This window comes from Cyclopterus lumpus, chromosome 15 (assembly GCF_009769545.1).
Source record: "Cyclopterus lumpus isolate fCycLum1 chromosome 15, fCycLum1.pri, whole genome shotgun sequence".
Lineage (NCBI taxonomy): Eukaryota > Metazoa > Chordata > Actinopteri > Perciformes > Cyclopteridae > Cyclopterus > Cyclopterus lumpus.
In genome coordinates, this window is record NC_046980.1 from 6,137,360 (window position 1) to 6,164,304 (window position 26,945).

At 41.4% G+C, this 26,945-nt stretch overlaps 3 protein-coding genes across 5 annotated transcripts in view; 2 read left to right on the forward strand and 1 right to left on the reverse strand.

The window, feature by feature from the left end:
• Positions 1 to 273: 273 nt before the first annotated feature.
• On the reverse strand, positions 274 to 2,721 carry LOC117744468 (5-hydroxytryptamine receptor 7-like). The gene is made up of 2 exons (XM_034552776.1): positions 2,126 to 2,721; positions 274 to 1,174 (listed from the first exon to the last, which is right to left on the reverse strand). Exons 1-2 carry the CDS (start codon positions 2,719 to 2,721, stop codon positions 274 to 276), a joined length of 1,497 nt encoding a protein of 498 aa, XP_034408667.1.
• A 4,275-nt stretch (positions 2,722 to 6,996) lies between these two features.
• Positions 6,997 to 9,245, forward strand: LOC117744469 (prolyl-tRNA synthetase associated domain-containing protein 1-like). Of its 3 annotated transcripts, none has more exons than XM_034552779.1 (5): positions 7,064 to 7,177; positions 7,564 to 7,647; positions 7,809 to 7,934; positions 8,019 to 8,108; positions 8,284 to 9,245. In XM_034552779.1, the coding sequence occupies exons 3-5, from the start codon at positions 7,827 to 7,829 to the stop codon at positions 8,500 to 8,502; spliced, it is 417 nt and encodes a 138-aa protein (XP_034408670.1). In that variant the 5' UTR covers positions 7,064 to 7,177; positions 7,564 to 7,647; positions 7,809 to 7,826; the 3' UTR covers positions 8,503 to 9,245. The 3 variants fall into 3 exon arrangements, with proteins under 3 accessions (XP_034408669.1, XP_034408670.1, XP_034408671.1); XM_034552780.1 differs by lacking the exon at positions 7,064 to 7,177 and adding an exon at positions 7,187 to 7,387 and having other exon boundaries at positions 7,496 to 7,647; XM_034552778.1 differs by lacking the exon at positions 7,564 to 7,647 and having other exon boundaries at positions 6,997 to 7,177.
• Positions 9,246 to 14,982: 5,737 nt separating this feature from the next.
• The window catches only part of usp54a (ubiquitin specific peptidase 54a), a 38,104-nt gene continuing 26,141 nt past the window's right edge, over positions 14,983 to 26,945 (forward strand). The window contains exon 1 of the mRNA XM_034552859.1: positions 14,983 to 15,175. The gene's annotated coding sequence lies outside the window, so the exon portion shown is untranslated. The remainder of the gene's footprint in view (positions 15,176 to 26,945) is intronic.

Genomic DNA, 26,945 nt, shown 5'->3' on the forward strand with positions numbered 1-26,945 from the left:
CAGCAGCCACGATTCAGACGGGTGTGAATCGAGTTAAACCTTCCTTCAAGCGCTTCCCAAGAGTCCGGCTCCTTCGGTGTTCCTTCATTGGGCATCCGTTTAGTCACAGCTTCCTCCCAACGTCTCGCGTCAGCGATCATTGTACAACATTTGAGGAAAATAAGCAATCTGGCAGCGTGATGGCCTCGCGCCACAGCCTCAACCTCTCAGGCATTCTCCCTGTAGCTGTCTCTGTTGATCTCTGCAGCATCGCTGATTGGCAGACCTGCAACTTTACACATCAGACTCTTGCTTCACCACCAGTTTCAGAGCCTCGTGCATGCCGGCCGCCGACAGCTTCCGATTGATGTTCCGGTAGCGGCACCGCAGGAGGTTACTGTAGGTGGTCCTCAGATCGCGGTTGAAAAACGCATAAATGAAAGGATTAATGAGGGAGTTGGCGTATCCCAGCCACAGCAGAGTTCTCTCCAGCCAGAGTGGCACGCAGCTGCACTCCACGCCGCAGACGAACGGCCTGGCGGTGGACACCAAGAAGAACGGCAGCCAGCAGAAGGTGAAGGCGCCCACCACGATGCCCAGAGTGGCGGCGGCCTTCTGCTCCCGTTTGAAGATGGACTGGTTTTTCCTCTTCCGCCGTTGGTGGTGTTCGCCGGTCTTGAGGAGGCGAGAGACACGCGTGCTGCACTCCTCCTCCACCTCGCGCTGGAGCTTCAACGCGGCTCCCACGCAGTCCAAGCTCTCCTCCTCTTCCTCAGCTTCCTGCTCGCCCTCCGTCCCTTCGACGCTTCCGGTTTCTCCCGACACGGCTGGCCGGTGAGCGTCGTGCCCTCTCCTCGCCCCTCGAGGAGTCGCCCCGGCGCCGCGCTCCCCTTCCCTGGGGAAGCAGGTGATGGTGTGCTTGGCGGCGCTGAGCTTGGCGGCGCGGTAGATGCGGTTGTACATGATCAACATCACCGACATGGGGATGTAGAACGCCACGGCTGTGGAGTAGACGGTGTAGCCGAAGTCCTGGCTGATGAGGCAGACTCTGCCGTCGTTGACGTTCTGCGCCCAGCCGAACAGAGGAGGGAGGGTGATGGAGGCTGAGAGGAGCCACACTGACAGCACCATCTTGGCCATGCAGCAGCCGTTTTGCTTGACGGGGTACGTCAGAGGTTTCGTGATACCCAGATACCTGCAGAGAAAACAGAGGAATGATTTCACAAACAGGCAAACACATTTCACCTGACTCCTTTTTTTCTTTTCTCTCTTTATCATTTCTACTCCGACACAAATGTACACCCCCCCCCCCCACCCCACCACCACCCTCCTCCTCGTAAGTGATGCCCCATCCAAGGTGCCCTTGTGCAAGGTGCTTAACAGCAATCTGTGGTTGCCATGTACAGCCCTCAGGTAGGAAACTGTTCCAAGATGCCAATAAAGACCATACATGTGTGATCAGCAAACCTTCCAGTGTTAAATAAAGCTTTGGTCTACATGTCGGGGCTGTTTGCCATACGACAGTTTAAAACCATACGTTTACTACATTGACATACTCGATTTAACTCGCCAGCCGACAACAGAAATGCATTGTGTTAAAGGAACGATTTGCTAATTTCATTAAACTTCTGACAAACAAAAAAAAAAAAAAAGGGAATTATTTATTACAGTCATTTTTACTTGGGATTTGGCTCAATTTGAGTAATTGACCGTGTTTTTGCTCCGGAATGTATATTCAACTCCCACTTTGACCCTTTTTACTCGATTCAAATGCGCAGAGGACAACGAACTGAACCGAAAGGTCACGGGTCTCATGTCCAAGCGCCCTTGAGAGAGACCCTGAGCCACACTGAGCCTCCGCGCTTTTTAACTTCCCTTACAGAAGAAAAAAAACGCCACATTTCAGTGACTGCGTGACCAAATATCTTGTTACACCGGTAAAGGCATTTTTTGTAAGAATATGGCGTGTGGAGAGTTTGCTTTATTCAACCTTTTACGCATCGCAGTTTTGGAACCAGTTTTTATAAACTAAGGGTACTATGCTTTCTTTTCTTCCTTTTCTGAATAAACATCAAGTTATATCGTGTCACTGCCTTGAGGAATACCAACCGTTTACCGTTTAAAACATCAAATAAGTTCATCTCACCTATCGATGCTGATTACGCACAGACTCATGATGGACGCGGTGCAGCACATCACGTCCATGGCGATGAAAACGTTACAGAAGAACTGTCCGAATATCCACTGACCACCAATCAGATCCGTGATGCTGACGAACGGCATCACGGCCAGGGCCACGGACAGGTCGGCCACCGCGAGCGACACGATCAGATAGTTGGACGGCTGGCGCAGCTTCTTGACGAAGCACACGGAGATGACCACCAGCAAGTTCCCGCAGATGGTGGACAGTGTGAGCATGGTGAGGACCCCGCCGATCAGGACTTTCTCGGCCCAGCCGGAGCTCAGGATCTGCTCTCCGCACTGGGTCCCGTTCGTCTCCATGACCTGCGGCTGAGTGGTGGTGGATGGAGACGTCGTCGCCGTCGCCGCCGCCGCCGCCACTGCAGCTGCTGCTTCCGCGGCGCCCTGCGCAATCTTCAGCAGCCGGGGCGCAAGAGCCTCCGAGATCATCACGATGGTGGAGTCCCCGGAATCTCCACCGGCGACTCTATCCTCTATCATGAACGACGACCTCATGTTGCCACTGCCGACGGTTCCGTTATTCGATCCCGCAACAACCATTGTGCCGCCTCCTGTTCCTTTGTATCCATTGACTTGGAGACCCGTCCGGTGGTGACATAGACGCGCACGGAGGTGTCAGCGTCGGTGTGAGAAATTAGTAATTCCCTTCACAGCCCCCGTGAGGGTAAACTACTCTGACATGCTCTCTTTCCCTCATAAAGCCTCGACGCCTTAATTATTCTATTTAAAACCATATTAGTCATTACGCACGTGGCACGCTGCAGGCATATTCCTCAAAATAATTGACCTATAAAATACGATTTTTATTTCCTTGTTGTCCGCTCTGCCCACCCCGCTACTTTCATCCTCGCGTGTAGAAAGATATGCACTTTAAAAAAAAAAAAAACACGGTGCGCGTGAGATATACATCTCACAGAAGTTGACATGTGACGTCAAAAAAAAGCCTGTTAGATGCTTTCGAGAAGCCAATCTTTGTCACCCTCTACACACTCGTGCGCGCGTACCTAAGCGTGCACACTGGAGAGAGAGAGACAAAGGCGTGAGATTACACAGAACGTGAACGGACAGTAATTAAAGTTGTGAAGGCTGCCGCAGGATATTTAACACGATTGTTCTTATACAAATAATACAAGAAAAACTGAGACATATTTTGGATGATAAGGGGACTTTTATTTTTTTTTAATTTGTTCCAGTGTTAACGTTTTTTTCCATCACTTTCATCACGCCACAGGATGATTGAGTGACTTTTTACCATGAAGACAGGTTCAATCCGATCGGCTGGTTCCGGTGTGACCAATGTGATGGAGCTGAAGAGCTGATTTACATCTGTGTTAACTTGCATTTCAACCCGAGGGCATTCAATTATACGTATTATAAGTGTTGGGACAAGGAGGTGCAATACCTTCATCTCCCTTTTTAAAACTTATTACATTTATAGTGCTGGAGGTGAAAGCAGGAACTCCAAAACTGCTCCCCAAGCCGTTTCATCATTTCCTCATCTGAGTTCAATTGTTGTACGATAACCCCTCATACGTGGGTGTGATACTAATGCGGATACACGTGGATGGCAGCGCCATCAAGCGGTCACGAGGAGATCCTGCATGGTGTTGCTGCTGGAATTATTTCTTTTCTCAGGATGAGATTATATATATATATATATATATATATATATATATATATATATATATATATATATATATATATATATATATATATATATATATATATATATATATATATATATATATATATATATCCATCCATCCATCCATCCATCCATCCATCCATCCATCCATCCATCCATCCATCCATCCATCCATTTTCAATACTGCTTATCCTCATTAGGGTCGCGGGGGCGCTGGAGCCTATCCCAGCTGACATAGGGCAAAGGCAGGGGACACCCTGGACAGGCCGCCAGTCCATCGAGGGCACATGTAGGGACATACAACCATTCACTCTCACATTCACACCTATGGGCAATTTAGAGATCAATTAACCTGCAGCATGTCTTTGGACTGTGGGAGGAAGCCGGAGAGCCCGGAGAGAACCCACGCTGCCACGGGGAGAACATGCAAACTCCACACAGAAGGACCGCTCCGACCGGGAATTGAACCCGCGGCCCTCTTGCTGTGAGGCGACAGTGCTAGCCACTACACCACCGTGCAGCCCCGTAATATTATATATATATATATATATATATATATATATATATATATATATATATATATATATATATATATATATATATATATATATATATATATATATATATATATATATTAGTTTATTAGTTTACGATGTCAGCTTAAATTGTACAGTGTAATTGCATTTCTTTTACAATGTCTATAAATTAATTATTTTTAAGAGGTGTGGTTCTTAGACTGGGGTCCATGTCATCATGGAGACATGGGGGCCTCAGGGATATATGACTCAATTTCCCTTCATTTTCCATCCCCTGGAAGTTGTTTCCTGAAGGCAATGTAAAAAAAAAACCCTCTATAGCTTCACCCTAAATCATTGGTTTACAGCTTTGTTGGCTCACATCACCCCTTTTATTGAAGTTAAAGTTAGTCAGATTGTTTCATCTGAAGGATTAAGGTGGAGCTTAAACTGAAGAAGCATCTTCTTATCAGGACCATGCAAGGCTTAGTTTAGCATAGAGTCTGTGTTGCTTACAAATGTGAAAACTATGTTCATTGGTTATTTTACAGGCGATATTGTTGATTTTGCCCTCTATGCAAAACAAGACTCATCCTGCAGGTCAAACTCTATTTCAACCCGTAGCATCAGCAGCAGTGCGCAGTGTAAACCACCAAAGGCTACAGATGTACATGAGGTCAGTGCTCCTGCTCATTAGACAGCGTCCTATAACCTTGTTTACGCAGCTCTAATAAGTGAGTATTGCATCCAGAGCGATGGAAACAAATCACTGCATCTACACTGCTGTCAAAGCATCAAAAACTGCTCACGTCAGCAACATTTTATGAACAACCTGACAAGAATTATTGTATTATTCAAGCGACATGATGAATGGGTGTATTAGGAGCAGGTCACCGAAACCTCCAGCTTTGTAGAATATTGGGCCCCGGACCGTGAGCTATTTTTTTAGTACAGTCAGCAACTTTCAAATAGTTCATTGACAGCTTTTGACAGCATTTGCTCGGAAACGGATGCCGCTGAGTTAAAAACTCTGCGTTGGGAATTGCAAACTTTAGAACGAACACTTATGGCGCTGACAAACCCATCCGACACCTCTGGGATGGACTGGGATGGAGGTAATAGATAAACACTATGTGTGGACGCTTATACATCTCTTGTGTTTCTCTTCTCAACAAGTAGTTCAACCTGAAATCTCACTTGTGGTGAGAAAGAATTGGCTTCAGACAGGAAAAGAAGCAGATATTACAAACAAAAATCATCAAATTTAGGACACCATAAAACATATGTTTATGGGCATTATGTACAGCCCCCCCCCCCCCCCCCCCCCATTCCACGATCGCGATAACAAATCCAACCAATGAATATATGAATATATGAATAAATGAATACGTAAATCGCCCCGACCCGCCTCTTGCGCAGCTACAACTTGTTTTCCAATCACTTAAACTGTATTTATGAAGGTCATGTTTTTCTTTCTTTGGCATTACTCTTTTTGTTATGGCATTTTGATTAATATTGGGAAGAATTAAGTGCAGCACATGCATCACAGTCATTCCTCAGGTTGTTGGTCATTAGCGACCTTCAGTTCTCTATACTGGCCCTTCGAATTGCCAAATAAAACTATTAGCAACGTAGACTGAATCCTTTTTGGAGGGTAATTGTCACAATTTTTGGGGGGTTTTGAAGTCATCACCAGTGACGATTTTGGTATGAAAATGTTGTTCGGGCCACACAATATTCATACAAGAAGATTTGTATGAAGATTTCTCAACATCAAACTGACGACTCATGACGCAATGAAAGGTGCATTTGTCGTCTGTCGAGCAACCTCATCCTTGTAAACATTGTACATGCAATCCAACAACATAATATAACTTATTTAATTGGTTTGACCTTGTTCTGGTATGTATGTGATGATAGTTAAATAACAAATAATACTCAGTAATACTCCCGAGGAGGCGTCACTGGAGGGTAAAAAGCAACTGGAGAACGAGGCGCTACTCTGGAACACAGCATGATGATTAATGAAAAGTCAAACCTGAATAAACTAGTGTAAAAACATAAAGAGTGTTTAAAATGAAGATCTCCGGTGTCCTCTGGGTCCTCCTGGAGGTTCCAGGGATCACTGAGCTTTGAGAGGCCTACAGTATGTGAGATTGGCACAACCACCATCAACACACTTAACGAGGGAATATCTTTTGGAGTAAATTCAGGAGAACATCTGAGGGAGACGTCATTGTGAATAAACGGCTTTAACTAAAGATTAATTGAACAAACTTCACCCAGCTCCAGCTGTTCCCTCCAGGCTGCAGATCAACATGGGTCAGAAGTGACCCCCAGCAAATGATGTAGTTTCATATCTTTGCATTGTGTGATTTTAACAACAGGAACTCTTATTTTACTGTTTATCCGTATGTTGTATTGACCCACATGCATCCTCAATGGAATTTGTGAGCGATGCAAAAATCCATAATTCCTGCATGAAACTGCTCACAGCAAGGTCTGTGGATTATCTTGAGTAACCAGGTTATGACTTCTGGGGTTTTTCTTTTATGTATTTATTAGAAACTCGGAGGAACAATAGTATTCCAGGAGATGGCAGTACTGCAGCAGTAAAGATATGAGCTGCTGCAGAGTCTCAGTAATGAAGAAGAGTTGTCTTCTTCTTCCTCTTCGTGCAGCTGTTTCTGTCCGATGTCCAGTCCTCTGCACTTTTCTCTTCGTGGATTATAAATAATAATAAACATATCTAAAGATGTCTGAAGACTTGCGCTCCGAGCTGGAGGAATACCTGCAGAGCTTAAACATCCAGACGACGTGCGTGGAGCACCCGCCGGTAAAACAACAACAACAGCTCCGGGTTTCATGTTCACTCAGCTGACGTTAATATGTATCGTGGCTCTTTTTAAAGCAGCATAACAGTTATGATAGAAGTCATTGAAGCTGGCAGAGGAATGCAATACGTCGACGTATACATAAAGTTGTCATTGGCTCTCACTTGTATGCCGAATTGTTCCATCAGCACTGACATCCTGAAATGCGAAAGGTTATACACTTTTTAAAATGCATAATTATTATTTTTATTTACCTTTCATTGGCTGGACCTTCTAGTATTTACATACTCTAATGGAGGGCTGTTGGGCAATCTTTCCAGCTTTTGAGAAATAGGAAATCATTTTCAGAGCCATGCTTCAAGTTTTTGTAACACGTTTCTGCTGCAAGACCTCGCTGTGACCGGCAGGGGGCGCAGAATGACCGCTTTCACACGCAGCGTCACTGAGCTTCACACTGAGGCCCTCCACGCAGGTATCAGTTTATTTTATTAGCAAAAGGCCGTGTGAGACTTCAGTTTGTAAAAAATGATTAGTAGGTTCAGCAGATATTAAACCTCAATGTGTCTTCAGAAAAAAATAGAAAAGCACGAGAAAATATCCGAGAGACGGGATGTTTTCCATCGTCCCTCGCAGGTGTTCACCGTGGAGGAGATGATGCCTCACCTGCAGGACGTGAGCGGAGCCGTCACCAAGAACCTCTTCCTGAAGGACAAGAAGAAGAAAGGCCTGTGGCTGGTATCGGCTCGGCACGACCGCCAGGTCAGCTAACCATCCGTCCGGCCTCTGAAGCGGTCGTGTTTCTCCCGACTGCAGCGTCCCATAATCCTCTCTGTTCCTCTGCAGGTGAACCTCAACGACCTCGCCAAGAAGCTCGGCGTCGGCAGCGGCAACCTGCGCTTCGCAGACGAGGCGGCCATGTTGGAGAAACTCAAGGTGAGGAACACATTTGTTTTTCAGTGTCGAGTAATTTAACCTTTGAATATTATTATTTATTTTGACTTTAGACAACCGCTATTACCATCAAGAATACTGTCCACATATTCCATACACCATTACAGACTGATTTCTGCTTTTCTTTGTTCATTTCCCTGCGTCCGGCTCCTCTCAGGTGGGTCAGGGCTGTGCGACGGCTCTCGCTCTGCTCTTTGACCGGGACCAGAGTGTGAAGTTCGTCCTGGACCGGGACCTTGTGGAGGGAGGCCACGAGATGGTCTGCTTCCACCCCATGACCAACGGCGCCACCATGGGGCTCCGACCGGACGACCTGCTGCGCTTCCTCAAGGAAACGGGACACGAACCCATCCTGGAGAGCTTTGCTTCGGGCTGAAGTGGACCCCCGAGGCCGCCTGCTGGGATTAAACTGGGACGTGGAAATAACCTGCAGAGCCAAATATGGACTTTATTCTGCTTCAAGGATTAAAAAAAAAAAAGGATAACAAGTAATGAAATTAGGGCTGTCACGATATTTGACTTGTGCTGCCAAAAGAAAGAATTCACATCAATGAGAAATATGTCTCTTTATTGGCAAATTAATTAGTCAAAATACGAGTGTGGGCAGAGTGTAACCAATTGCTATATATCAAAGAGTTTTTATTTACGAGGCGTTGGAATATTTACATGGTATTATACGTGTATTATTAAAAGGATTTAAATATTTTATTTTTAAATATCACGGTTATCCTCAATAGCGGTATATTGCGACACCTCTAGATCAAATGAGACACAAAAAGTCTTCAAGTCCACGAAGAGAACCTTGTGACTTTAATTTAGTGACGCGTGATTTCAAATACTGATGAGCATGCACGTGAGGGAAATATTTGTTAAAGCTCATTGTTGTTTTTATAGAATTTTCAAAAGGTGAAGATTAATTTAGAGACCATTACATTGACTCTCTGTTACTTTGTGAAGGTCAAGTCTGCTAAAGGAGCAGAGTGTGTTGTTTCAGCTCATTAAAGAATAAGCTGTCTGTCCCTGCTGATCGTTTTCAAATCAGTTTTAGATGGATTTATTGTTTTCCTTTTTGTGTAAATCAATCTTCAAATTGCCAAAATAAATGTTTGGTCCAGTTTATCTGCTGATGTCGTTAATTAGGAGCAGGGGCTCCTATCAATGTGTCATAAATCCTGTTGATATTCTATATTGTGACTGTAATGGGCACTTCCGCCTCTAGGGGGCACCATGTATACACCGTGGGAAGGAGTGTTGGACCACTCGTATATAAATCAGCCCGTTAATGAGCTGTGACTAATGGTTAATAAATCGTTGAATCGTGCCTTTATAGATCAATTGTGAGCCATTAATAACTTTTTGGGTCAGGAACAGTATATGTTAAGAACTAACACCTACAACATCATTTAAATTGTGATAAAAAAACACATTTTAATTGCAGACTTGTTTTTTAACTACTCATTAATAACCAAATAACATAACTGCATGTCTGATTTGCTATTTTTTGGTTACTTACTCAATCTGAATTTATTTGTATCGCACTTTTTATATTAAAGTTAAGTAAAACACACAAAAAACCTTTATTATGGAAAAATACAATAAATAATTAGAAAAATAAATGAAACTCAATTAAATGCCAGACTAAAAAGATAGGTCTTCAGTTTGCTTTAGAATAATTCTTTATTTAACATTTGTTTAACACTACATCATTTATTTACAAATATATGAATTATTGAACAACATTTTATACTTTATTAATGACTTAATAATATATATAACTGCAGACTTAGTGGCATATTAAAAGCAAGAAACGTAATGACTTCACAATCTGGCAACCAGTTCTCATTAAAGACTTCTAATTGATAACGTATAAGAAAGTGGTTTGTTAAATATTAATAAAGCCCGGAGTTAGATATCATAGATTATTTATTGGAAATTTATTTTTGATTCTCATCAAATCTCTGATGTTGAAGGACGGTGGGAAGAGATTATAGAAAGGATGCGTTCACTGACCCTGTGATTCAGCTTCAGACTGACCTTTAACCCCTCAGGGTGTGTCATTAGAGTATGAGAGAAAAATGCAAAGCAGGAATAACAAGAACGTGTGGAAAGTAGGGAGAGGCTGGAATTCTGGAAAATACTATACCATCCCTGCAACAATACAGCAGTGGTATTAAAGCTGGGGTAGGTAGTATATTGTTGGCATCATTGGGCAATAAATCCATAATAATATGTGGATTGGTTCAGGGGGCTCACTGGCTGTGTAGTCATACAAATGCATGAAGGGATTTAGATTCTGCAGAGATGACTAAATTCCAGCCGAATAATGCAACATAAAAATAAAATCACACAATGAAAATCTTACCATAGCAACATGTAGGACCACCGAAGGATAATGTGAAAGATCTCTCAACATCAAACAGACGACTCTCGTGACCAGCAACGAAAGGTGCATTCGTCGTCCAACATTGTACATGCGATCCAACAGCTTGTTTTGAACAATGGCTGAAGTGCCTTTTAAAATAGGGTTGAGCATTGTAAAGGTTCCTTAGCCTGAAGTCACCTTCACACAAGGTCTCAAGTGTGCATCTTCAAAGGCCGGCAAGCAGACTCATCATGGTCAAGTTTTATACCCATTATCTACTTTTTATATATACAGTACATACATCCACCTTTGTAAATGTTTCTAAATACATGTTTTCTAAATATATATATACATATATATATATATATATATATATATATATATATATATATATATATATATATATAATATCTCTCACTAGACCAAAGGGTGCGTCGCCACTCTCGTGCTTTCATTTTGAAAGGACAACCGGAAGTGCGCGTGTGTTTGTTGACAGCAGCTTGGTCGGTCCTTCAGTCCTCACTCAGCGGTTCCTCTGAAGTCTGAAGGTAAGCAGCTGGCTCCTGAGGGGGTTGTGACGCAGCATTCATGTTTATCGGACTGTTCACTCTTTAACCTGCCCCTGCTGCGCATTGTCTTTGTGCGCGCGCGCGCGTGTGTGTGTGTGTGTGTGTGTTTGGGTGCGTGTTACTACCCGCGTGCACAGTGACGCTGCACGTGCACATCACATCCATCCATCTTCCTGCTGCTGTGAAACAGATGCTACTGGTGTTTAAAGCTGCAGGCTGACAGGGGTTTCTCTGTGGATGTGTCAATGAGTGTGTGTGTGCGCGCGTGTGTGTGTGCGCGTGTTGTGGTGTTGTGTTTCCTGTCAGGATTCTTCTGTTTGTTGTGGTTTTCTGTATCAGCTCAAAGTGCTAGCATTGTTGTGCCTCTTCGCTGTTCTCTTAATGTAAAATATTTATCTTTCTGAATTATTCTATATTTTATAGAAACATTTACAAAGGTGGACAGGAATTAAACTTAAACTAAAGTTATGAAACTAAAAATAAACTTGTTTTATCATTTAAAATAATTGACTATTTATTATTGTATCAAAGTGTATGTATTAAATACATATTATGTTATACTTTATTTTGTATATATATATATATATATATAAACAAGTTTAGATGTAATGTTTATCTGTTTGTAGATTCGAAATAAAATAAAATAAAAAATATTTGTTTACATAAATATATATAGTTATAACCTTAAATCTGTTGTATCCGTATAGTATTTCACACCCTGATTAGGTGCGTGTGTTTCTATTTGTGTCGGTTTAATGAAAACTTTTCTTATTTATTAGTACATCAAGATCAGCTTAAGGAGCATAGCTTCTGGATTAATTTAACTTTCCCTCAGGGCCGACAGCAACACTCTCAACCCACTCTGATGATGTCACAGTTATGCTTGAGCAAAGAGACTTAAACATGAAAACCTGCATAATAAAAGACACCGTCCAGTTGCAGTGTGGGAATTGTAGGAGCCAGCGTTGAAGAGACTTAAAGTCAGGACGTCTCCTCCTCTGCAGCACAGATTTTGCCCAATCTTCCTCTTCACACTGAATCACTGAAGGACAATTTAGAGGAATCAAATAGATGGAAATTGAGGCTGTGGAAATATCAGCAGCTTCAGAACAAAAGTAACTCATAAACACAAGCTCTCTTTCTCTCTCTCTCTCTCTCTCTCTCTCTCTCTCTCTCTCTCTCTCTCTCTCTCTCTCTCTCTGTGTGGGGCTCTCTCGCTCTCTCTCTGCATTCCTAATGAGAGTGTGTATTGTTGCATTGTTGTGTAAAATTAGCAAATGAATAAAACGTTACATACTGACACTCAGTTCCCACGCTGAGTTTGTGTGTGTGTGTGTGTGTGTGTGCCACCCCCCCCCCCCCCCCCCCCCCCTTCTCTAAAAAGACATTTGTTGTGAAAATCCTCTGTGGGAAAATGTGTACGTTAGCTGCCACAGTGCCACTGAGCAATTCACGAGTGAGCTTTAATACATAATATAGCATTGAAGTGAGTAAAATGAATGGTCAGAATGTATTAGTTTATTAGTATTAGGCCCAAAAGCCGATTGTTTTATTCATTTCATATATGTTTTATCTTTTTATTATTTTCTCTATCAACTTCATTCCTTTACTGTAAATGTTGGCTGTTATTGTTGAGAAACTAGTTCAGAATCATCATCAGCAATGCAGCTTTTCATAGTCGTTGTTTTGGTACATAATGGTCACATGAACAAACCAATACCGCAAAGATAAGACGAATCCCAATTTAGTGGAAATTCAGTTGTTGCACGATCACAGGAACATAAATAAGTACAGGTAAATAGAGAAAGTAAAAAGAAAAGAAGCTAAAATAGAATAGGAGTAAATTAGAAACGATACCAGGGCAATTAAAGAGGAAGTTACTCGGTAAAGTGACAGATGTGTGGTTAATAGCACCTGGTGAGCAATCCAGTATATTTGTTAACAGGAATCATAAAATCATAAAGACAGGTTCCCAGATAGAAGTAGAAGTACAAAGTTCTGCAGCGTGAAATGCAAACACAACAAATAAAGTACATCAACGTCGCGTTGGAGTGCTCTCTCGTCTCTGCGGTCTCACGCCTCTTGCTGTCTGTCGGCTGTGGTCCTCGACTGCAGCTCCATCGCCGTGGCGACAGAGAGCAGCCTGGTCGCCATGGGAGACGAGACAGAAATAAGTGTGTGTCATTACGTGTGTGCGTATCTGTGTGTGTGTTTTCTTCTCCCACATCTACTTACAGTGATACAGAACCCAAAGTTAAAGTGCTGCTGGCACACACGTATAACTGTGACTGTGTGTGTGTGTGTGTGTGTGTGTGTGTGTATGTGTGTGTGTGTGTGTGTTAAGCTGCCTGGAGCGTCATGATGTAATTGTTTTTCTGCTGTTTTTAGTTTTCTGCCTGTTCACAACTGAAGAGTCTCCACTAAACACTAAACTGTGGTGGGAGTAAAACAATACTGATAACAGAAGTACGAGCTGCTGCGTCTTCAGGACTGTCAGCTGCTCTCTTGGCTGTACTGGAGCAGCTTCTGCAGTTTTAGTTGTAGACGCACGGATGAGAAAAGCAGCCGACTGATAATATCAGTATTATTAAGTAGGATTTTTACTTGTAATTGGAATACTTTTACATTGTGATATTGGAACTTTCATTGAGATCTGAGTGCATTTTTAAATTTTATTCCTACTTTTGCACATGGGAACTACTGCGTGCTGACTAGTTTTAGGGAAATGCAGTTAGCTTAGCTTAGCACAAAGGCCGTTTCTCAATACCATGTACGGACTAGTGTACTTTGGAGTTTGGGGGGGGGGGGGGGTAGACGCAGTATGGTCTTTCTGCAGCAGCTTACTTGATGATGTCACAACCTCAGCTCTTGTTATCCGCTAATGAGCTTATACTCCGGTTCTTTACTATAAAGTATTTTCCCAATCAAACCAAATATGACAACCCTGCTTTTCCCATAATAACTAGAAACAGGGGGAAACAGCGAGCAGCTATAGATATTATATTGCGCAAATCAGGGAGCTTTAGAGGAGCTGGTGGATTATTGTATTACTTTTGGATAGAGCCAAGCTTGCTCCTTTCTCCTGTTTCCATTCTTTAAAATGACCCTGTGACCTTTCCTGTACCGCCCCTCTCAGGACAAACATTGCATATATAGCCACACGTCGACAAAAGACTCTCAGACGTCGACTGCAGTTGTTTTTGTTCCCCTCCCTGCCGGCATTTTCATCTCCAATATGAATTTACCCAGAGTATAATCCTCCTCTGTTTTCCTCATTTGCATATTTCATTAATTGGTTGGTTCACCCTGTGTGTGTGTTTACAGCCCCAGCAGGGTTTCTAGAAATAATAATGTGGATAACATTTAGCTCCCGGAAACCCAAAGCCTCATTAGATCCAAAAAACAGTTTTATCTTGATGTGACGCTCTGCAGGGAGACGGCTCAGATCAGAAGTCAGACCAGCACCCTGAGGTGCGAGGGGGGAATTCAGACGGCACTACATGTTGCTACTTAAATTGTTTGAAAATTAATCAATCATAAATATTGCAGGTGCCTACTTTAATGGAGTGGCTGTGATTGGATGGAAATGTGGAGTGCAGGGATCCACAGCTGGAACTATTATGTATTATGTGTGACAAATTATCCCTCACACACACACACACACACACACACACACACACACACACACACTAAATGAGGTAGAGGCCTCTTGTGGTGAAGTGTCCGATGTGCTTTAATGGGACTGTGGAATGTCTGCGTTTTCACGCATCCTTAAACAAACCTGTCTGGCTGACACTTCCCCTTTAAGAGATCCAGGAAGTGCATGAGAGCAAGGGGGCGGTGGCTGAGGGGGTGGTGCTTATTGAGGAAACAGGTGTGTGTGCTGACAGGGATGATGTCATTCTCTTGCTGAGTCACCTGGGAGACGGCTGCTGAGTGTAGTGTGGACGGGAGACAGAGAGTGAGAGAGATAAAGGAGGAGGAAGAGGCAAAGGGCTGCCTTCATCACTCCTGCTTTTCTCCCTGAGGAGGCGTCGGTGTGAGGAAGCAGGACCAACAGAGGAGGAAGAGGAGGACGAGGGGGAGGAGGAGGCATTTGAATACTGCTGTCTGTCAAGGTGAGAGAGCGACAGCAGGAATGAATGAGACACACACACACACACACACACACACACACACACACACACACACACACACTTACTCTTTTGTCCTCTCTGTGGCTGAACAGTCTCACCAAACCACATTCTGAAATGGGCTCATTTGAAGTCATCGCTTCACTGTGCCACTTGATTTAAGATCTCAACCCTGTAAAGGACCATGCTGGTGTACACTCCATCTGTGTGTATGGTCCACGACATGGCCATAAGTATGTGGACACACCCGTGCACTCACCTGCGTATACTTTTGGTGTGTTTCTTTCTGGTTTCATTGAAGCCCTTTAGTTCAAATGGAAGGTAATTATCATGCTGCAGCATATAATGATAATTTAAACAATAGTGAGCTTTTGGGCTCAAATAATGAGGTGATTAAGGAAGAGGAGGAGGAGGAGCAGACAGTCCAACAACAAACCTTCAAGCCTGTAATATATCCAGCTGCACTTTGGTTTTGTGGTCAGTTTGTCTTCAATTGGTCGTCGCTCCCTGTTTTCTGGGTTGCTGTAACTCGGTGGATGAACACTCTGCTTGTTTGTGGGGAACTGTATTCACACTGGATTGTTTTAAAACTGTTCTTCTCTTGCATTTATGGCTCGTTTTCTTTCTTGTTGATCCGACCTCCTGACCTTTTAACCTCTGTTATCTGTGAAGTGGCCACCGGGCAGGTAGGGGGGGGGCTGTCAGCTTGGCGCGACCAGACAAGGAACGAGCATGAATTCGCAACGGCTGCAACCACATTCATTGACGGTGAAGTTACAACAGAGCTCAAACCTACAACTCTACTACGACTTCACTATACATCGTCAGGCTCAACGGGACTCATGTTTTTGTCATTTTCGAGTAATTCACAAAGTATTTAGTTCAAAAAGTATCTCCTTCGTCTGATCGAAGTAAGAAGAAGTCTGTTCGCTCACCAACAAACAGTTTGCTTTCTGCTACTTTGCACAGTTCTCATCCGTCTGACAGAATTATTCATCATCGTTTGTTCACCAATTCATGAAGTGCATATTTAATGTTCCGCAACTGCATAAACGAGAATTCCAGAACGATTATCCATTAAAATGATCACGTCAAAATCGGAGGGTTTTATTTTGTAAGCCGGAAAATATATCGGATGGCATTTGGTACCAGATACAATATTTAACTTTGTTCCAACAATCTGACCTGCACTTTCTGACATATCTTAATGGCGACAACAAATGTGTTTTGAAAGCGTTGGCAGCGTTTGAGACGGCTCACGATGAGGCGAAGACGTGTGTCTCTCCGACTGGATGGTTTTAGTCTCACATTGGAGAAACAGGCACATCGAGGCATCAGTCTTACGGCTTTTTAGCTGTAAATATGTCCAGAAACCTATTTTATTTAAAATTACTTTAATAATATGTCACTTGTAAAACAACAAGAGTCCCATAAAGATACTCAGTAGTCACTCTAAAGTTGTAAAGGTGTCAGAGTGTGACAGATGAATAGCAGAGGAAAAACGGGTGACACATCGCCTGTACACACAAACACTCACACACACTCACGCTCACACACACACATAGCCTGAGGCACTGAGTACCATCATATGACTGAGAGTAAACAGTGTAGATGTCATACTGGCGAATGGGAGGGTTATGTCATTCAGGAAGTGGACATAGTGAAATAAAAGGACACACACACACTGTAACTGTACCATTTGCTCGGTGTCATATGACAGTATGTTTAGTGTTTAGTTGCTTCAACCGGAAACGTTTTTATTGATGAACCCTTTTTGATTGATTTGTGTAATTCTGCCCTTGTTTCTTTTTTTTTTTAAAAGCATACTTTAAATATCACATTTCCAATATTTATCACACGAGGAATCACATTTCACATGTGGTAAAGAGACAAGGAAACAAGCAACATGTAGCTCACAGGGATTTCTCGTAAAAAGGTCACACTTGATATTAATTGTGAAATTGATGTTTTCATGTGCTGATGCAACACAAACGTCTCAAAGAAGACTAAACATTGACTTTGTTGGTTCTTCCCCTCAAGCTTACTTTATTTTCTGGGTGACGTACTTGTCACGTCAGAGTCAACAGCGTCTGGAGAGACATGCTAAATGTGTTTGAACATCAGTGGGAGCTTCCATATTGTTCGCCATGTTAGTGGCGTGGGACGTCAGCAGGACGTCAGCAACCTCTCCTATCCAAAGAAACATTTTGCCCTATTTTCCACCAAATAAAATGTGTCACAAAAGCTATTTGATATCACAGCTTATAAAGTATATATATATATATATATATATATATATATATATATATATATATATATATATATATAGAAAAACTATAGTTTGTTGTATTTATGGAATTATAGAACCAGAATGAAGACAATTCTTGACATTGTTTTGCTATTTTACCGGTTATACCAAAATCGTACTTCGATCCTTCTGGGCTTGTCTACGGGGGAGTTTACAATAATCTTAATTGTTAAGCGTAATGCTCTCGCCGGGCTTCTTATTTCAACAAGCTAGGTACCCTTTAGACCTATTGCACAGCCATTAGTTTACCATTGCATACCACTATTATATTAAGTAAGTAAACAAAAGCAGTGTTCGGGTTGTATGTGTCGGGGGGGCTTTTATTGTGAAGGGGGAAAAACGGAAAGAGAAGAGAGGAAATGTTCTGGGAGTGTGTCAAGAATAGATGTGGTGGCCGTCTTGTGTAGACTACGGAGCATCGTGTTATTGTTTTATTACATTATAAAGTATAGGCGCACAATAACCCTCGGCCACATTGGTGGCAGCGGTGGGATTGTTGTGCGCCTTTTGGGACTGCGTTGGTTCAGACTAAGATATCTCAATAACTATGGGATGGATTTTCATAGAATTTTCTGCATGCACTCATGTTCTCCAGAGGATGAATCCCACTGACTTCAGTGATCCTCTCTCTCGCGCCACCACAAGGTTCAACTTTGTGGATATTGGATGAAATGTGGTTCAGATATTCATGGGGCCCTCAGGACGAACTGTACTTTAATCTTGCATCAGACATCAAGATTAAAATGTGTTCACTACTTTGGTTTATGACCAAGTAACTAATGACATTCCCATCCGATATAGTAATAAGTATTTCTCCACTGTAGCATTACTACTTTTTACTTGAGTAAAAGATCTGAATACTTCTTTCACCGCTGGATCGCGTGCATATGATTTTGAGAAGAATAATTTCAGGAATTTAGTACATTTTGCTGAAAATACTTCCGTACTTTTACAAAAAAAAATAGAATTTTGAATGCAGGACATCTGCATGCATGTTTTATGTATTAGTACTTTTACTTAAGTAAAGGATCTGAGCACTTGTGGCCCTACTGACTGTCTCGCTACTTTTATGTGACATCAAAAGCATGCATGGTAATATCATCATCATCATCATCAGTATTGTTTATTGTTTGAAACAGTCTTTGAAAACTCAGTGGGAGTAAACTGGTTCAAACAGGAGGCCCCCCCTCCAGTAAACACACACACACACACACACACACACACACACACACACACACACAGTCAGTAATGAGCAGGAAGCTGCAGCAGGTCAGCACCGTCTCCCTCTCGTCTGTTTTGGCCTTCAGAGTCTTTGTATTCAAATCACAGCAGCTTTTTGTGTGCGAGCAGGACAGAGACGAGTCTTCGCTCTCACTTCACTGAGCTCTTTGTTCCTCATCACGGAGCCACCGAGAGGGACAGTAACCATCAAACGCAACGCCGTGAGAAGATGGAAGTGACTCGTTGTTGTGTATGAAAACACGTCGCGATGGCACAAACTGTTTCATACAACCAGGAAAACAATCTCACACAGTCATCGGGTTTTTATTGGAAACTTCACTCAAAATTAACTAAAGAACGTGTTCATCTTCCGGTCACACAGTACCTGAAATAACATTAAAGGCAATGCTTTACATGTTTTTTGTTTTTGTGCAGGATAACGATTAATTATATCATAACACTCACACGGTTGTCTGAACATTGTTGGATTTGATTGTTGGCATAATGGGATGGAGTATTACAGGAAAAAGGGGAAGAAAATGATTTGAGAAGAAAGAAGTTGCGATGTTGTGAGAATACATACGATATTATAGCTTACAAAAGAAAGCTATAATATCACAAGTTAAAGTTGTAAAATTGCGATATTTCAAGAATAAAGTCATAATATGATGAAAGAAAAGTTAAGTTTCGATCAGAATAATATATATATAATATTGCCAAAATAAATAATTAAAATATATACTTCAATAACCTGTCAGTCAACTAAAACATGCACATCATTTAATCATAACACATAGCATTTCTTTTAATAGTGCTTTATTCCAATAGCTATATACGTTTTCCTGTAACATTGTCCAAATATTGTGGAAGTATTTTTATGAGCATTATCAGTTGTATGAACCTTTTGTCTTTATGCTTTTAGACATTTAATCAAGTACTTTACTGAATTCTACTTCTTGGGACTGTAATGCTGCACTACAAGTACAAGTGCTTTTTACTTCAATAGTAAAGTAGCTCATGAGTAAATAAAACCTGTTTCCCTATGGTGATTCAATATCTCACGTGCTTTTTCAATCTAAAAGCGTGTCTTATTTCCTCCATAATAACTTTTGCCCCATGTGGGGAAAAAATACACTTCTTTCTGCTTTTAATGCAACATTTTCCTTGTCTGTGGCAGCTGTTTTCTTTCTTTGGCGACCCACTTATCACTGTTGTCCTTGTGCTGTGACCTCTGACCTTTGACCTCTTCAATGCTGCTCGGTCTGATCCTCGATTAGAAACTGTCAATTTAAATGTCCCAACACGGAGAACAGATAGACGGAGCTTCTCCATTTTGTATTGATTGTGAAACATTTTCAAAACAAAAGGTTTTATGAAGCAAAAGGGAGTAAAAAAAAAACAAAAAAACAATGACTTCAGACTTAAAGCATGAGTGAACAAGATGATCAGCAATTTAGTTGAGTTTAACTTGAATTAACAGTTGAGTCATTTAACGTTTTTTGTTGAACATCAATCAAAAAGGCATTCCCTATGACCCCCGCCAAAATAAAAGACCTTTCCTATCTTCTCTCTGGATTTCCTCCACGTCAGACTCTGATGCCTCATCTTCTAGGATAGCCCACGGTCCGTCAGCTCGTATGTATCAGTCAGCCGGCTTGGCGGATGCTGGCAGATTAGCTGTACATGTAATGGAAGAGTGCTGATGAATGAAGTGCATGGTTCTAATTCAATTACATGTGTATAGTTTGCCATTTTTTTATTACAATTGTGAAAAAATGCCCTCCTTTCCAGAACTTATCTTCCCTTGGAAAATATCTGGAAACGTACCAACCCTTTATACCTCGCGATAGGCGTCCATTTTTGTTCACCTACATCCTGTTGTTCATCTGTTGGGACCATAAAACTGGCTTCGTCTGGCGAATTTGTACGCACCAACTGATGGCGGAAATGTCTTTTTTATTTGTGTGATGGATAACCTGACATTTTTTTGGGTATATATATATAATGCATAAAAGTCCCTTTTGCTATTTCTTTTCTCTAGCACCACCCTAAGGATAAAGGTTTACACAGATGTTTTCAGGTGTTTCCCAAAGAGCTCTGTTGACTTTACCAGATAACATCTGTTTACGCAGATCTGCTCCCATAAACATCCACGGCGATAAACGTCATCGCATCATGATTCTGTCACACTGCAGAGGAACTTCTCACCGGGGGGAGGGGTGGTGGTGGTGGTGGTAGTGGGGGGTGAAAAATGAGCCAGACCTTTTTTCCGTCTGCTGGAAACTCTTGAGAGCTGCCGCTGTGCTTTTAATTTGAAAACATTATCAAGTGACAGTCACTTGAGCAATTTGACCGCACTCTGTGCAGTTTTCATTCACAAGTTAAATTAAGTTAGTGAGCCTAAGAGAGGGCGGCTGTTCGACGGATGGGATTTAAAACCCAAACATGCTGTAATACTCGTGAAGTACACGTATATTTGTTCAAATGCATTTGCTGTGTGTGCTCTGTACAGGCAGATCCTTTCAAAACAAACAGTCACGAGACTTTCTGTCTGCTCCCTTAAGTTTACATATTTAGATCCTTTACTAAGGAAAAGGTACTTTTACCACATGAAAATACTCCTACACATCCTGCATTCAAAAATGTACTCAAAAGTATTATCAGCAGATTGTACTTACGTAGGCCGACCAAAAATAAAAGGACTCTTTTTGCAGAATGGCTCATTATAGAATTATATATATATATATATATATATATATATATATATATATATATACTGGATTTCAAAGAATGTATATGCTTCTGGGTAGCTTATTCTATAATAAGGGAGTTGATTTTATATTTTGTTCAATTAATCTGAATTTGCAAAGTGACGAAAGGTGTAGTGTAGTAAAACGTACTTCTCTCTGAGTGGAAAAGTCTAAAAAGTTAAGTACACGAACGTAGAGAAATGCAAAACCAAATTAATATAGAGGATAACAAGGAGGGCCTCTGCAGCCCTCTTTAGCCCCGTTCAGTCCACTTCAGCCCTGTTTTAATAGAAACCAGGTTGAGCAGTTTCCACCAGAGGAATGTTTGAGGGCTGTGGTTCAGATCTGATCTCCACCCAAACACTCGGCTCCACATGAGACAAACTGCTTCTTCATGTTTCATTTCATTAAACATCATGAATTTATTTTTAACCGCATTTTGTCTGCCTGCCATCTCTCGCACACATTTCTTCCTCTTGTTTATACTGTCGGCCTTCTTATGAAGCTCTGTTGCACTCCAGAGGATATTGTGTTTGTATAAGTAGTATTAGGTGGGGCAGCATGCAGTTCGTAGTAGTTATATTGAGACACTATGATATTATATATTGTTATGGATCCTAAGGGTTTAGTATGAGGATTGAGGAATAATAATAAAAGACGTACAGACAGGAGCTTAGAGTCAAGTTTATTTGACTTTCTGCGTCCACATAATAATAATAATAATAATAATAATAACACCGACTGTTTTCTACAATTCTGTTTGGATGAAACAAACAACGTAATAATAAGAACAAGAAACGATTGACTTTTCCAAACCAGAATAATTAATCAGTGAGCCTTCGAGTATCTAAGACAGAAGAGCTAGGCTAGCTGTTTCCCCCCGCTTTCAGTCTTTGTGCTAAGCTAAGCTAACAACACCCTACAGCAATGGTACCCGAACATTAACAAAAGTAGTCCCAAACCATGATCTCTCTCTCTCTCTCTCTCTCTCTCTCTCTCTCTAACCATGTTTTTTTCTTTGCCCAAACCATAATCACCATCATGGTGGTATTAAACAGATTTACTCTGAAACAGAGACTAACCATTTGTATTTATGACGGTTACGGCTAACCTGTGTACATTTCTGGCGTGTGTCTTGCCTACTTTGTATGGAGACTGCTGCACAACAACTTCCCTCAGGATAAATAAAGTTTAATCTCAATATATCCTGACAATAGTCACAATAATCTTGTCCGATCAGAACATATTTATTTTCCATGTGTCGTTCTAGAGGACATGAACATACAACGTGTTTTATTTTTTTAATTGGGTGGACTTGTTGTCTCCTCATCTCATGAGAAAACGTATTATTGACACACAAAAAACATGAATCAATTAATTCATGTGGTGGTGCCGTTGGTTTCTTAAGTCTCGGTTGTATTTGCATTTTCATGAATGAATATTGGTCATACAGTTTTTAGAGTTACTTCTGGTGGAAGTATTCGTAGTAGTAATACTGCGACGTTGATGTTTGAATAGTGTTTGCAGTAGCTGTTAAAGTATTAATATGTTGGACTCAAATATGTATCTGAATGCGTACCTGCTAATGAATAATGAAACTCACAATAATGACGTTATAGATTGTGTATCAGTCATTGGTTTATTATAATAACCTTTTTATAAAATGTATGAGTCCCTTATGCAGTGTGCGTTTTGGCAGACTGCGGTGATCTGCCACATATTGATCCTAACATGTGTTTCTGATGTGATCAATACCATAATCAATGCAGTCACACACACACACACATTTTTAACACCAAACTCTAGTGATTATCCATAAATGTTCAGATGAACACATAAACATGATATAAACTAAAGGCCTCTTAAATTGCTGAGTTTTCTGCCCCCGTTTTATCTGAAACGAGGTTTAAAGATATATTTAGATAATAAACATGAGAGTAAAAGGAACAATCGGACATTGTTTTTACTCCACTGCATATCTGACAATTTTACTTACCTTATTAAGATGTTGGCATTCAAAACAAGTACAATGTTATTTATAACACCTTTCAAAATCTAAAAACTGATTGTTTTAAGTCATGGTTCCAGATTTTTGTTTTCTTTCTTTCGATAATAATAATAATAATAATAATGTTGAGATTTGGACTATTGTTTGGACAAAACAAACATTGTGAAGGTGCCACATAATCATCAGATTCATCCATGCTGAAAGCAAACATTAGTTAAAAATAAGCTCAATCTCAACCGACTAAAATCCTGTTTTTACGTTATTAATGCGTGAGTAATAATAAATTAACGATCTGTTAATATATTATATATATGGATATATATAATATATATATATATATATATATATATATATAAATCGGATCACAGGGGACATTTTATACTATTAATACTTTAACTTTAATTGCCCTGATGCTACTGATGCGCACACTCGAGCTCACGTGTTGACACAAACGCACACGCGCGCTCATGCACGCGCGCCGTGCTGCAGGTAGTAACCCCTCCCCCTCCGTGCCGCCGCTTTAAACACAATAACCCTCCGCCGCGTCTCCGGGCGCTTTTTGGGACCGAGCTGTCCTCCTCTAGGTCAGCGGGGATTTCCTGCCTCTCCTCCCGGGTTCGCATGTCCCAGGTGAGCCGCTCTCAAACGTCCATGTCGGTGTTTTTTATTCTGTCTGCGGATTGATTTTTGAACGCGGGCAGCGGCCGTTACTCTTCATTCACCCCGGCGTTAAAGCTCATATACTACGCCGTCGGTAACGTGACCGCCGGTTTACACCAAACGGGGGGGGCTCGATATTGAACGTTTAACGGGGCCGTTAAATATCCAGCCGGATTCGGCGGTTGGTGCTTTTATTTTTTAGCTGTTACCGCGAGATGAGCTCGTGGGGTTTAAAAGCAGCGGGTATGCCGCTCTGCGTTCATTGTTCTCCGGGAAGTTTGGCTGAAAGTGGTGTAATGTGGAGCCCCGGTGTGTGTGTGTGTGTGTGCGTGTGTGTGTGTGTGTGTGTGCGGGGAGCGCTGCGCCAGACTCCGTTTAAAAAACACACCATTTTAAAACGCCGCATCGCTTTTTTTTTTTTTTTTTCTCCTTTCCAGCAACTGTTCAACATGACAGGCGGATAAATTGGTCCTGTGGTGGATTTACACAATATTTTTGGGGGTTTTAATACAAAGCAGATGAGGTAGTTAAACAATTTTTTTTTTTTTTTAATTACTTATTTTCCTTGTGCACAACTGCTGTGATTTTAATTTCTCCCGATTTTAAGTTGTACCCGCGAAGGTGTCTCTAAAGCTAACCGATGTGTGTGTGTGTGTTCTTCGGACAGGACGCGGTTTCATATTTAAAGCAACAAATACAAGTGTTAATTTTATGAATGGGGTTTGGTGAGAAAGTTTAACTAAAGAAAATATGCTTTTTTTTGTTGTCATTCCTGTGTGCAGACTTTACATCTCGCGCGGTGGAGACTAACAGAGTAAAACAACCTGTGGGTCTGAATGGAGGAGCAGTAGTGCTGTTTTTAAATGAATATTTCGGTGGGATATGAGCATCTTTCAGTGTGTTGTGTTTTCTTTCTGTGGGCTTTAACACATTTAAAAAGCACCTTATTCAGCAGTGTTCATGTGGAAAATAATGTGTTTTGAAAGAACAGGAGGAGGAGCTCCTCCCAGTCTGGATGATTTACTGGTTATTCACTCAACTGCTGGAAGCTGCTGCTGCTGCTGCTATGGAGGAATGTGGGGAGTGAAAATTAGAACAATACATTCACCACAGGGGGATGTGATGGAGGGGAAACAACGGAGTCTCTTGGCTTTTCCAAAAATTTCTTTTAGAAATCCCTTTTTGGAAATGAAATCGTAGCGAGCTCCATCGATCTATGTTTGTGGGTTGGCTACTGTGTGATGAAGATTCACACCTGATATTCTGTGCAGTATGTAATCTGGATAGCAGCGGTGGAAGAAATACTCTGACCCTTTTTTATTTTTATTTTTTTACTTGAGTAAAAATATTCCATAGTTAAATTAATAATTTTCTTTCATGAAGAATCGCACGTAAAGTCATTTTAAGGTTGCAGTTTGTCAATGCATAGCCAGTTTAAAATGAGATATTTTAGTACGTAGCCTAAGCATGTTTTACGCAAAATATCTTAAGTTATATAATGTTATAGTTAAGTAAAAAAGTACAATATTACCCCCTTGAGATATAGTGGTGTAGAGGTACAACGTTGCATAAAATAGAAGTACTCAACGAAAGTGCAAGTACCTCAAAACTGTACTTAAGAACAGTACTTGAGTAAAAGTATGTAATTTTAATGACAACATGGGAATCGTGGGTCTTTCTATGCACGTCTGGTGCGAAAAAATAATTTTTTATTTTATGGCAATTGACCCAGCGCCGCCGCTGACCCGCTCCTTTTTCTGCAACAAGTGCAGCGTTCTTATCATGGTGGGATTATCAAGCCAGCGTAAGCTTTCAGCCTGAATCCGAGTTCATTCTGCTGGGGTAAAAAAAAAAAAAAAAAGACCGGCCCTGTGTCTTGAACCAGTCACCACAGCTGAAGTGTCCTTGACTGAGTCAAGACGGCGGCTTGTCTGAGAGTCTCAGAGGGGACGCGACAAGAAGCTAATTCCTCCTTTCACTGGGCAGAATTAAGTGATTTGAAGTGCTCCACATTCCCAAATTCTCTCGAGTTATTTTGGTGCAGTTGCAGCTCTGAAGGACGGCTGTATATTCATGAGCTCTCCTTTTTAGTCATTAGGCCCCAAATCTTCCTCCTCCTCGACGAGGTCAGCAGCAAAAAGAGCTTCAGTTCCTGCGCCCAGAAAGCTCCTTAGAAAAAATATGTCACTTTCTCCCAAGACATTTGATTTAATTCATAGAGTTTGTAGCAAAACAAAAAAGTCAAAAAGCTTTTATCTTTTTAAATGCATGTCTGTGTCAAAGCAGCAAAGGAAATAAGGTTCGATGACCTCATTTCTTTTAAAACGGTTGTTTCCGCTTCCTCCTCCATCTGCCTCCGTCTGGGATTATCCACCATCACCTCCACACTATTGAGTGTCTCCATCACACACATGTTCATTTTTTTAGAAATATTGATGTTGTTTGAACAGGTGTTGTCTGGAGTGTGCTGAATGCCCTGCAGAATCACTACAATCCTCAATATTATATGAATCGAGCACCTGAAATCAATAGAAAGTGAACAGCATTAAGTATTTATCATGCGTGTTTTCTAAGAAGAAGAAACGGGCCACGTTTTTTTCATCGTTTTTTATGAGACGGTGAATAGATTTCCGCATTTTTGGTCTGTGTTCTTCCTGAATGTCAAGTCTCTGCCCCTCTGAGGCTTCGACTGGTTTTCATTGTGCCTTGTAAATTTCACTGAGGATGAACAGCAGCTCGGTGAAAATGAGCCTGGAAACGATTTAAATCTGGCTTCGGCAAACTCACCTGACGGGACAGTCTGATATC